The following is a 12,063-nucleotide window of genomic DNA, read 5'->3' on the forward strand; positions in this document are numbered from 1 at the left end:
TCAACTCAGGTCATGATCTCACGTTTCATGGGTTCGAGCCCTGCGTCGGGCTCTGTGCTGACAGCTCAGAGCCTGGAGTCTGCTTCGGATTCTGTGTCTCCCTCTCCCTGCCCCTTCCCTGCTCATGCTCTCTCTCTCTCTGTCTCTCAAAAATAAACATTAAAAATTAAAAAAAAAAAAAAAAAAGAAAGGCTGCAGTGAGCATGTTCTGCCAATAAGGGTTACTGTTCAGTCTCTAGGATTTACTGCTCCTCCTTATCTGTTCTGCTAAGGGTTACTGTTCCTTCTCTAGGATTTACTGATCCTTCTTACCTGAATGAGGTCTGCAGGTCTGCTCCTTTCCCCCCCACTTACTCTTCTCTTGAATAAGAGGTTTATGACCCATCTTCTTAAACCTCCTTTCCCTTAAAAAGCCTTTTCAGATATACTAAGCTGCCTACTCATCCCCTATTTTTTTTCTTAAACAACAGTAGTGACGCTTATAAGGCCTGGTCACTGGACTTGGCTCCATTACAGCTATATGAAGCCTGGGACTTTTCAAAGTTCAAGCCTTTGGGATTTGGTTTGGGGTGGGAAGGACTCTAGAGTCCAACTCTGGCTACTCCTCAGACATCTCACATGATTCTTCAGTGCTTAACCTACAAATAAACTTCACAATACAGCCCTAAATTTGTACTCCATATGTTCATCTCCAGGTGTCAGTCTTGGGACATTGTGAGTTACTCTTGGAGTTCTTAAAAGGAAGCATGGCTCCAGATAGCAAAGCTATGACATACTTATTCTTTTCGTGGGGAGGCAGATTCAAAAGTCAGAACTATCCCATGCTCCTTACAGACATGAATCCTGGAGTTTTAATAGTTATGTTGGAGAAAGCTGATTTCAAAACTGGGATTTATTTAAGGACCTGTATTCCCCGGGCTGCAGGTTTCATACCTATTCTTTCTTCTCTTTAAGTCTGACAAAAGTCGTATGTAGATTTAACTCTTTCACTTTCACAATTATATTTACACATAATGCTGTCTCACATCTTATTCTCCAGCTGATATGACTTATCATTTGTAAATCAAATCAGAAATATAAAAAAATATTAGGAAATATACTCACCTCTATCCCCATTATTTCCTTTGGTGTCTTCAATTGAATCTAAACAATCAATAAGGGCTTCTCCAGGTCTTGTTTTCATTTGTCTAAGATAAATATCAAGGCTTTAATTTTATAGCTACAACTATACCCACTTATAATCTAGTTAGAGACAGAAGAGACATATGCAGATAAAACAGCCAACAGTATAAATGATACAGTACCAAATACTCGTGCATTTGAAAATAAGGTCTTAAGAACTTCTAGAACCTGGAGACTAGTGGGGCCTGGAGTGACCAGGGACATGCAAAGAAGTCAGAACTAGAATGAGAGGTAGGATTTGGAGAAATAAGAGAGGGAGAGAGTCCATGATTAAAGACCAGAAATAAAAAAATGATGAGGGAATGTGGGAAGATCGATCTGGCTGGAGAAGATCTATGTTAAGAGGTAGTGAAAAATGCATGCCACTACTTTTGAATGCTAGTCGGATAGATATGAGCCTTGTCCTGTGGATGACGGAAAACCTTCAGAGTTTTCTGAGTAGAGGAAAGGAGGTCAGGCAGTTATGGAAGGAACAAGCTAAAGCAAAGCATCGTTAGGACTTGGTAAACAATTAGATACAGGGAATAAAAGGAAATAGAGTGGAGAAGTTCGCTAACTGACAGAATGCATCTAGAGTGTTCAAAAACAAAAACCTAGCAGAGTATGTGGTACAGCCTAACATATTCTCCATAGCGTTGGCTTAATTACCTATTGAAAATGCAAACATGATCATATATCTTCCCTGCTATCTTCCACATCATCCTACTGCCTACAAAATGAAGTCCCAAATCCTCAGCTAAACATTTTATAGTCTGGCTACTCTACCTTTCTGATTGTTCCTCCATCCTCTACCTGTCAATTCTGCCTTCTAGCCAATGACGTTTGTACTTCCAAGACTCTGCTCCTAATGTTTTATTCTTTTTTTTTTTTTTTTTTTCTGGAATACTCTCTTTCTGTCTACCTGATAAGGTCCTGCCCAACCTTCAGGGCTGAACTCAAATATTATTTCTTCCTTAACGTCTTCCCTAAGCAGAATGAACTATTCTGTATTCAGGATGGCACTTACCACGTTAAAAAAAAAAAAAAAAAAAGTTGTCTATGTGTATCTCCTGCACTAAAATGGGGGTGTGGGTATCATTATCCCTAGCTATCAGCACAGTAAATAGCACATAGTAAGTATTTGATAAATATTTAATAAAGTGGAAATGTTCATGAAATGGACCTTTGTTTGGATTAAGAACCCTCCAAGAATAATAGAAAGTCATAGGATGTGAGCAATATGTAACTGTCGTTTATAATTTTATAAATTCCCTTCCCTCACAAGTTCTTAAAGGATCTAAGACCATGTTAGAATTAGAAGTTAATATTTCGTTGGCTATCCAAGGTTTTGTTCATGATAAGGAATCATAAGAAGTGGCTAAGAAGCTTCATTCATATCATTAACCCAAGAACCTCAGCTTTACTGTTTTCCAACAGTTAATATCCCAATGGGCATTTTCCCCCGGGACTTTGGGTAGGCAGATACTATTTTCTTTTTAAGGCATGGAATTTAAAAAAACCCAAGGTTTCTGTTGAGAGGTTCCAAAAGGTAGCTCCTTTTTCCTATTGGTGATTTAAATGAACAATAAGATGGAAACTTATCGTGGAAATAAAGTTTGCGTGGTTAGGAATTTTGGAAAATGCTTATTCCCACCTCCCTTGTTTTACAGACGAAGAGGCTCAAGCTCAGAACGGTGAAGTCTAAGGGCCCACAATGTGTGTCGATATTCCAGGCTTAGTTTTAGAACCCTGGGCTCCTGAGTCCCTGCCGAACGTTCTTCCACCACACGAAACTGGCACCCCAAGCTCACTTGGGTATACCGGACGCCCAAGCCCTGGATGGTCCTGGACGTATTTGGGCTCAGCTTTCTGATAGGTGCCCGGGGTCAGGACGCGGCCACGGATCGCACAGGACTGAACCACTGTAATTCACATGCATTCCCGCAGTGGCGGAGCCAACCCGGGGTCTCCCCGGGAGCGGACCACAGGCGCAAACCTCCTCCCGCTCTCGCGAGGCCCGTGAGCTGTTGGGGCGCAGGCTCCTCCTGAAACCTCGCTGCGGCGCCCTCTACAGGCCCCGGGAGCGACTCACTGCGAGGAGACGTCGAAGCGGACATCCCGGTCCTCCCAAAGCGCGTCCAGCACCGACATGGTGACCGAGGCCCAACGCTGGCACTCTCGGCAGCAGCGGAGGCCGAGTGGCGTCTCACTGGTTCCAAGGCAACGGGTCGCCTGTGTCACGACGTCTACGGCGGGCGCCGAGAGCCAAGCTTCCTGAGGTAGGGTGCGCGCTTTCCCGGGCCTGTCGCGTCACTAAACGGATTTGTGGCTCCAGGCGAGATGGGGGAGGTTCAAAGAAACCTAGCTGGCTCCGGCCCAGGAGTGTGTGCTTGACCTCTGACTGACTTTCCTAGCCTCCAAACACACATCCTTAAGCCATTCCACCACCTCCCCCCATTTTGCTACAGTCAAGAAATTTAGACTTAAAACTTAATTCTTTACCTGGCCCCGCCGGATCAGGTCCCGCACACCTGCCCGATCTTTTGCTACCCTCTCCTAATGCCTACCTTCCAGGGAGGCAGGGCTCCCTTTCCCTGCCTGGAACTCTCTTTCCCCAGATTTCTGCATGGTCTGCCCCCTGTCACTTAAGTCTCAGCTCAAACGTCAACTGAGGCGGTCCCTGATCTGTCACTGTACCCTGAGCACCCAGAGGACAAGACCTGATCTATCTAGTTCACTTTGAACAGTGCCTGGCACAGAGTAGGCATTCAATAAAAACTTTTTGAATGATTCAAACGCCTTCCTTTCCTCAACTTATGACAGTTCTTTAATTCATGGTTTTCAAAGCGTGATCTGGAGATCCCCAGAGTTCCTTAAGATCCTTTCAGGGCACCCACAAGGTCAAAGTATATGCAGGATAACAGGAAGACCTTATTTGCCATTGTGACTCTTATTTATTCTTTGGATGTACAGTGGTGTTTTCCAGAGGTATGGGAATCTAGCTGTCTTCTATGAAGCCAAACATTACAAAAAAAATTTGCAAACTTGCAAATTTGCAAAAATGTAAAACAATGCTACTCTTCTCATATTTGTGGATAATATAATTATTTTTTAAAATGTTATGTACGTTGACATACAATGAGCTTATTACTTTTTAATGAGTCAGTAAATGAATTTTTAAATGTGTCATTAAATATCAATAGATATAACCCATATAAACAAAAGCTCTTTCAGCTGCTCAATAATCATTATTGTTTTTAAGAGTATAAAGGGGTCCTGAAATCAAAGGTTTGATAACTACAGCTTTAAATGATCTAGAGCTCCTCTGTATTAGGCTCTGTGCCAAATACTAGAGAGATGGAAGACTATAGGAGTTTTCCTCACGTTGAAGAAAGTAATGGAGACATTGGAACATATGGTGGACATAAACTAAGGTGGCCCCCAGTGAGTCATATTCTTATATAATCCTTTCTCCTTAGAAGTGGGCATAACCTGTGACTTGCTTCTAGCCAACAGAATATGGCAAAGGTGATGGGATGTAAAAGTGATGGTATATCATTCCCATGATTATGTGGTTATGTAAGACTTGGTTTTAGCTGATGGGAGCAAGACTCTCTTGCTTGCCTTAAAGAAGCCAGCTGGTATGATATGGCCTTGAGGGACAGCAGCTTCAATCATATAAATGCAAGGAAAGGGAATTTACCAACAACCTAATGAGCTTGGAAGCAGATCTTTCCCTAGTAAAACTTCTGATAAGGCCTTTGCTCCAAAAAGTGTCTGGATTGCAGCCTGGCGTGACTATAAGCAGAAAACCTGGATAAGCCATGCTTGGAGTTCTGATCTATAGAAACAGGTAGATTATAAATGTCTGTTGTTTTAAGCTGCTGAATTGGTGGTAATTTGTTATGTGGAACAATAGAGAACTAATACAGGTTGTGGAACCAAGGGTGGTGCTACTCTAACAAATAGTAGAGGCTAAGACCAGCAAAATTCTGTTAGGAAGCAGGCTGATTACTCACTTGCAAATATATGCTACCTTTCATGAAAAGGCAAGGATAGAAGTTTTGAACTGGAATATCTCTGTTTTCCTGTGCCTGCCTGGCCCAGCATTTTATGATGGGAGTGTTGGGGACAGACACCTGGTCTCTTTAGTTTCCCAGGTCTGCCAAGAGGAATTGTGCTTCAGTGAACTGTACTTAATGGATTATACACAGGAGCATCATTTGCATCACATATAGATGATTTAGATGATGAGATCATGGGTTTTAAGCTGAAGGTGTAATAGTCTGAGAAGGGAACCTTGGGAGGGAGCACTTTTTTTTTTTCCTTTGGGAGGAGCATGAATTGTTGAGTGCCAGAGGGCAGACTGTAAACAGAATTCTAAATGGCCCCTAAGATACCTGTCCTCCTTCTATGCATACCTTATCTAATCCCCTTCCCTTGAGCATGGAAGAATCTGTGAATATGATAGGATATCAGCCCTGTGATGAAATTACGTTATATGGCAAAGATGAGATTTTTGCAGATATTTAATGTCCCTTGAATTCATCAAAAATGGAGACTCTCCGTGGTGGGCCTGACCTTATCAGATGAGCCCTTAAAGGAGATATTCTTTTCTGCTGGTTTTGATGAAATGGTAGCCAAGTTTGTGAGAAAACCACACAGCTAGGAGCTGAGGGCAGCCTCTAGGAGATGAGAGCCAGTGAGAAAACAAATTCCAGCCATCGAACCACGAAGAACTGAATTCTGCCAACAGCCTGAATGAGCCTGGAAGAGAACCCCAAGCCTCAGATGGGATCTTAGTGAGATGATTCAGTCATCTCACTGACACCTCGATTTTAGGTGAGACCCTAAGCAATGAAGTCAGCCCAGACTCCTGACTCATGGAAACTGTGAGACAAATAAATTTGTATTGTTTTAAATTTCTAAGATTGTGTAACTTATTGTAAAGCAATATTAAATTAATACACTGACATCACAATAGGACTTTCATAATGAAGACTGAAATGAAGACCTACTTTTCAATGTGCTTATAACTGGAGATTCAATCATATTCTTTGTTTCCCAGACTTTCTTTTCCTCCTGTCTTTGTAAGTAAAGTTTTTTATGTGTATATGTTTTTACTTTTTAAATAAATTTTACCAAAGTATAATATACATTAAAAATGCATCTATTTTATTTAGGTGTGGTCTTTGATGAATTTTGACAAGTATATGCATCAATGTAATCACTCCCATAATGAAGCTATAGAACATTTCTGTCACCCCAAAAAGTTTCCTTGTGCCCTTTTGCAGTCAACTCCAGGTCCTGGGACATCACTTGTTTGCTTTCTTTTACTGTAGATTGTTTTCTTTTTCATTATTTTACTGTGGTAAAGTAATTATAAAATTTGCCATACTGTATACTAATTTTGAATGTTCTAGAATTTTATATAAATGGCATAATAAATTATATGTACTATATAAGAGTACTATATATCTTTTCCTGTATCTGGTTTCATTTATTTGGCATAATGTTTTTTTTTTCTTTTTCAAGTTTTTATTTAAATTCCAGTTTGTTAACATACAGTGTAATATTAGTTTCAGGTGTAGAGTTTAGTGGTTCATCATATGCAACACCCAGTATTTGGTATAATGTTTTGAAGTTCATCCATATTGTTACATGTATCAATAGTCTGTTCCTTTCTAGTGCTAATATCACATTTTTTATTTATTTAAAAATTTTTAATGTTTTATTTATTTTTAAGACAGAGAGAGACAGAGCATGAGTGGGGATGGGATAGAGAGAGAGGGAGACACAGAATCTGAAGCAGGCTGCAGGCTCTGAGCTGTCAGCACAGAGCCCAATGTGGGACTCGAACTCATGAACTGTGAGATCATGACCTGAGCTGAAGTCGGACACTTAACCAATTGAGCCACCCAGGTGCCCCTAATATCACATTTTTTAGATATGTTGCACTTTGTTTTGCCTTTGGACATGTGGGTCCTTTTCAGTTTTTGTCATTAACAAAATTGCCAAGAACATTCATGCACAAGCCTTTTTGTGGATGTAAGTTTTCATTTCTTTTGGGTAAATATACCTAGGAGTGGGTTTTCTGGGTTATATGATAGTTGTATGTTTAACTTTTTAAAAAACTGCTAACTGTTTTCCAGAACAGTTATGTCACTTTACATTGCCACCAACAATGTATCTCTGTTACTTGTCAATCTTTTTAACTTTAGCCATTCTAGTGGGTATATAGCATCTCATTGTGGTTTTAACTTGTATTTCTGTAATGACTAATAGTATTGAGCATCTTTTCATGTGCTTACCAGCCACTTGTAAATATTTCTTGTAAACTGTTTGTCATTTCACAGTTTTTAATGTGGTTGTTTGTTTTCTTATAACTGAATTTTGTAAGAGTAAAGTCCTTTGTTACGTAAGTATGTTGTGAATATTTTCTCTCAGTCTCTGGCTTGCCTCTTCATTTCTTAATGTTACCTTTCAAAGAACAGAAGTTTTTAGTTTTTAATGTTAATGAGATTTAATTGATGACTTTTTTCTTTTCTATTTTATGGTTTTTTGTGTCCTCTCTGAGAAATCTTTCCTAGCCCAAGATCACAAAGATTTTTTTCTGTTTTCTTCTAGAAGTCTTATAGTTTTGGATTTTCATTTAAGTTTATGGTCTGGTTTAGGTTAATTTTTATATCTAGTGTGAGGAAAAGTTCCCCAGGATGTTCGTTTATTTTGTACATGGATATTCAGTTGTTCTAGCACCATTTGTTGAACTACTCTTGCCTGCTCATGTCTTTCAAGAACACCTATTTTAATATAAAGTTGCATGTCAGTTATACTTCTTAAAAAAAAAAGCGTACCTGTTGAAATTTATATCTAAAAGCAAAGTTAAGGGCTTGAGGGGGGAAATGGCTGATGATCTTAGAGCCTAGTGCAAGCCAATGCATAGCATGGGTAGCAAAGAAGCAGAGTAAAGTCAAAACAAGAATAAAAATTAGTCATTACCTTTATGTCACTGAGTCATTGCTTCTTCTCTCTACTCCACTCATCTTTTTAAAATGATCACTTTTATTACTGTTCAGAGTTCATGGATAATGATAATCTTTCCTTCAAGGTGTCAGCTTCTACTTTTTATATGTGTTCATAATATGTTGGATACCCCAGTACTTGGTATTCTTCCTGCCAAGAAGATACATCTTACTAGGAAGACATTCAGTAAGCCAAAGTATATTTTATAATCTTAATATTTATTTATTTATTTATTAAAAAAATTTTTTTAAGTTTAGTTTCAGAGAGAGAGAGAGCATGAGTAGGCTAGGGGCAGAGAGGGAGAGAGTGAGGGAGAGAGAGAGGGAGAGACAATTCCAAGCAGACTCCACACTGTCAGCACAGAGCCTGATGTGACACTCAAACTCACTAACTGTAAGATCAGGACCTGAGCCGAGATCAAGAGTCAGATGTTTAACCAACTGAGCCACCCAGGCTCATAACCTTAATATTTAAAAAATCTAAGATCTAGAATTTATATAACATAAAATATGCATTAGTGCAAATATTTTACTCTGTTCAATTAGATGTCAATCAATATTGATTGAAATATATTTCTATCTTAAAATTATTGCACTTAGAAACAACTTTTCAAGTCCAACTACTAGAGAATGGCTACTAAACAAAAAGACTTCAGAGAAAGAAGTAATTATATTTGTGCTTTTCCAAGTGTTTGGTCCATTTCTTAACTCTGAAATATGCCTTAGCTTCTATGTGAAGACAGTCATTAAATACATGTCACAAGTTCCTGAGTAGCGTTTATTACAGGCTGTTTTTTAACATTAATTAATGAGCTAATTAATATTTGGGAGAGAGGGAGAGCATGTGCGAGCAGGGGAGGGGCAGAGAGAGAGAGAGAAAGAGACAGAGAAAGAGAATCCCAAGCAGACTCTATGCTGTCAGTGTGGAGCCTGACGTGGGGCTCAATCCCACAACTGTGAGATCATGACCTAAGCTGGAATCAAGAGTCAGACGCATAATTGACTGAGCCACCCAGGCACCCTACAAGCTGTTTTAAAATGTAAAAGAGCTACTAGATGGTTTTAATGTTACTATAAAAATTTTTATTTTGAATTAATCTGTACACTGAAAAAGTTAAATTTATGTAATCCTTTGTTCTTTTGCTGAACAAAGATTTTCTTACTGTAAAGAAGTTGTGGGGGCGCCTGGGTGGCTCAGTCGGTTAAGCGGCCGACTTCAGCTCAGCTCATGATCTCGCAGTCCTTGGGTTTGAGCCCGGCGTCGGGCTCTGTGCTGACAGCTCAGAGCCTGGAGCCTGTTTCAGATTCTGTATTTCCCTCTCTCTGATCCTCCCCCGTACATGCTCTGTCTCTCTGTCTCAAAAATAAGTAAATGTTAAAAAAAAAAGTTTTAAAAGAAGTTGTGGAATCCATTTAAGGATTTTAAGCTTATGCAAAATAAAATGAAACATTATGGTTTATTTTCAAAGTCTTCTATGAGATGTATTCCTGGACATCATAGAGGATGCATTAAGAAATGATGTTTTCTTAGATTACTGAAAAGGAATGTGCTGCTTAGCACCTGGGTGAAACACAAAAATTCTCTATTTGTGAATATTCATCAGCAATTAATATATGTTAAGAACAGTCTGCTATGCTTAAAAACTTGTTCATTTTTTTTGATGTACCACATCCAAAGTAGATGTATTTCTTGATCAGGTAGATTGAGTTGAGTTTAGTGTAAAAGGCTGGCAGTAGATTATGCAGAGGAGGTGAATCTCAGCCTTAATGGGGACAGGAAAGGGTAGGGTAGGGAAGAGAGGAAAGCTATGGACTCCTCACCTCATGTCTTTTTTTTTTTTTTTTTTCAACGTTTATTTATTTTTGGGACAGAGAGAGACAGAGCATGAACGGGGGAGGGGCAGAGAGAGAGGGAGACACAGAATCGGAAACAGGCTCCAGGCTCCGAGCCATCAGCCCAGAGCCTGACGCGGGGCTCGAACTCACGGACCGTGAGATCGTGACCTGGCTGAAGTCGGACGCTTAACCGACTGCGCCACCCAGGCGCCCCATCACCTCATGTCTTCTTATGTAGTTTTCTTGGTAATAGCTATAGCCCCTCTGTTTGGATGCTACTAGTAGTAGGAAGTATCAGGCCCCTTCTCTTCCCCAATGTTAACAGCCTCATTGACCTCCAGTCTGGTCAAACTGGAAACAAACCAATGACTCCGAAGTGAATCACCCTAGTTCCAGTCATCATACTTCGATGTGTTTTCCCTAAGCTGTAAAAGGATGCATTCTCTTTATCATTATCATTATCAAGCCAGATTACCCCAGAATTCTAGCATTACATCTCACTATTTACCAATGGCCAGGAATTCTGAACTATTGAACTGATTCCCACTGTGTATCTGTGCTTTTCTTTCTGCCATTCCCTGCCTGGGCACACCATCCTCCCCAATCTAAACCTATCATATATCAAGTTATACTCCAAAATTAATATTTATATTACCACAACCTCCACTAAATACTGGGCATGCCACTATATATTGACCATTGTTGCCAAAATGATAGACGTTTCTGTGGCAGCCACCTTTCCAAAACTAAGTATAGTCATTTATATCCATACTGTCGTGCAAGTGTATTACACACATTGCAAGGCCTTGATCTAAGTTGATAAACATCATAACCCCTGTGTATCTTCTGTATAAAAAAGAACAAGGAAAATGTCTATAATTATTTATATTTCAATATTAATCATTTTTATAAAACATTTTACAAACGTTTTTAACTCACACCTCCAAGTAGATTTACTGTGCTGCCCAAAGTTATTTTAATAGCATGCCATTAATAGTACATAGTAATGCAGTTAGAAGGTTATTATTTTATTTTACAATATGATTTGTACACTCAAATTGAGCTTCAGTGCTCAATGAGCTGATAAAATAGCAATTCCTCACAGCATTAAGCATAAACATTATGAATGGAATGGGTTTCATCGTTATTGTTCTTTCATGTAAATCCAAAACACAAAAACAATCTGATGACGTTGGAGCCATTTACAGTACATTAACCATCAGGCTAATTTTAAAGATTAAAGGGGTTACAGAAAGAAGAAAAATGTTATTGTCTATTTCTTAGAATTTCTGTTATCTGCTGATTGTAACATAACTAGTAAAGCTTAGAAAATCCATTTTGTAAGCTATACTATTATCTGTACTAATAAAGCAAACAGTATAAAAAATGCTTTCCAGAAGACTGTCAGCTTATATAGCTTTAGGATACATTGTGAGGGGAGAGGGAGAATAGAGGGAGAGGAAAAGGGAGAAGCCTGGAGAGAGGCTGAAGTAGAAATTGCAATTTCAACATAATAGCAGAAAGTCATTTGAATGGCATGGATATTTAACCCTGGATTTTAAGTTATCTGTAGAATTGTGATGTAAACCCTATTCATCTCACAAAACTTTACAACACAAAGGCTTTGTGTGAGTATTTCTCCCTCGGTAGATATCAGAAAGTGATGCCAAATTCCATGGCTCAGAACAGGGCCAGGAGGTTTGTGAAGAAGGGGCCATCCATAATATTAACTGGTTAATTCAGAGGGAGTCAGAGGTTGGAGCTGTAGGTAACTATGAGAAGATAAACTCTCTGAGATAACACAGACACCTTGGGGATATTATTGGATATTGTATAGAATGTGGAGTGGATGTTTCAGCCAACCTTATTATTATTATTTTTTTAATGTTTATTTATTTTGAGAGAGAGAGAGAGAGGGAGGGGTAGAGAGAGAGAGAGGGAGAGAGAATCCCAACCAGGCTCTGCACGGTCAATGCAGAGCCTATCGCAGGGCTCCATCTCAAGAACTGTGAGATCATGACCTGAGCCAAAATCAAGAGTCACT

General features: G+C 39.4%; 1 protein-coding gene across 3 annotated transcripts in view; it reads right to left on the bottom strand.

The window, feature by feature from the left end:
• LOC125911849 (Bardet-Biedl syndrome 5 protein homolog) overlaps positions 1 to 3,402 on the bottom strand; it is a 42,194-nt gene extending 38,792 nt beyond the window's left edge. For 2 of the 3 annotated variants that reach the window (XM_049616050.1, XM_049616049.1), the window contains exons 1-2: positions 3,254 to 3,401; positions 1,105 to 1,187 (exon numbers count right to left, since the gene is read on the bottom strand). In XM_049616050.1, coding sequence (XP_049472007.1) covers positions 1,105 to 1,187; positions 3,254 to 3,312 — 142 coding nt within the window. In that variant the 5' untranslated portion in view covers positions 3,313 to 3,401. Of the gene's footprint in view, positions 1 to 1,104; positions 1,188 to 3,253 lie in introns of all 3 variants that reach the window. The other variant, XM_049616051.1, reaches the window with a different exon arrangement.
• Positions 3,403 to 12,063: the final 8,661 nt, after the last annotated feature.

This window comes from Panthera uncia (assembly GCF_023721935.1).
Source record: "Panthera uncia isolate 11264 chromosome C1 unlocalized genomic scaffold, Puncia_PCG_1.0 HiC_scaffold_3, whole genome shotgun sequence".
In the NCBI taxonomy this organism is placed as follows: domain Eukaryota; kingdom Metazoa; phylum Chordata; class Mammalia; order Carnivora; family Felidae; genus Panthera; species Panthera uncia.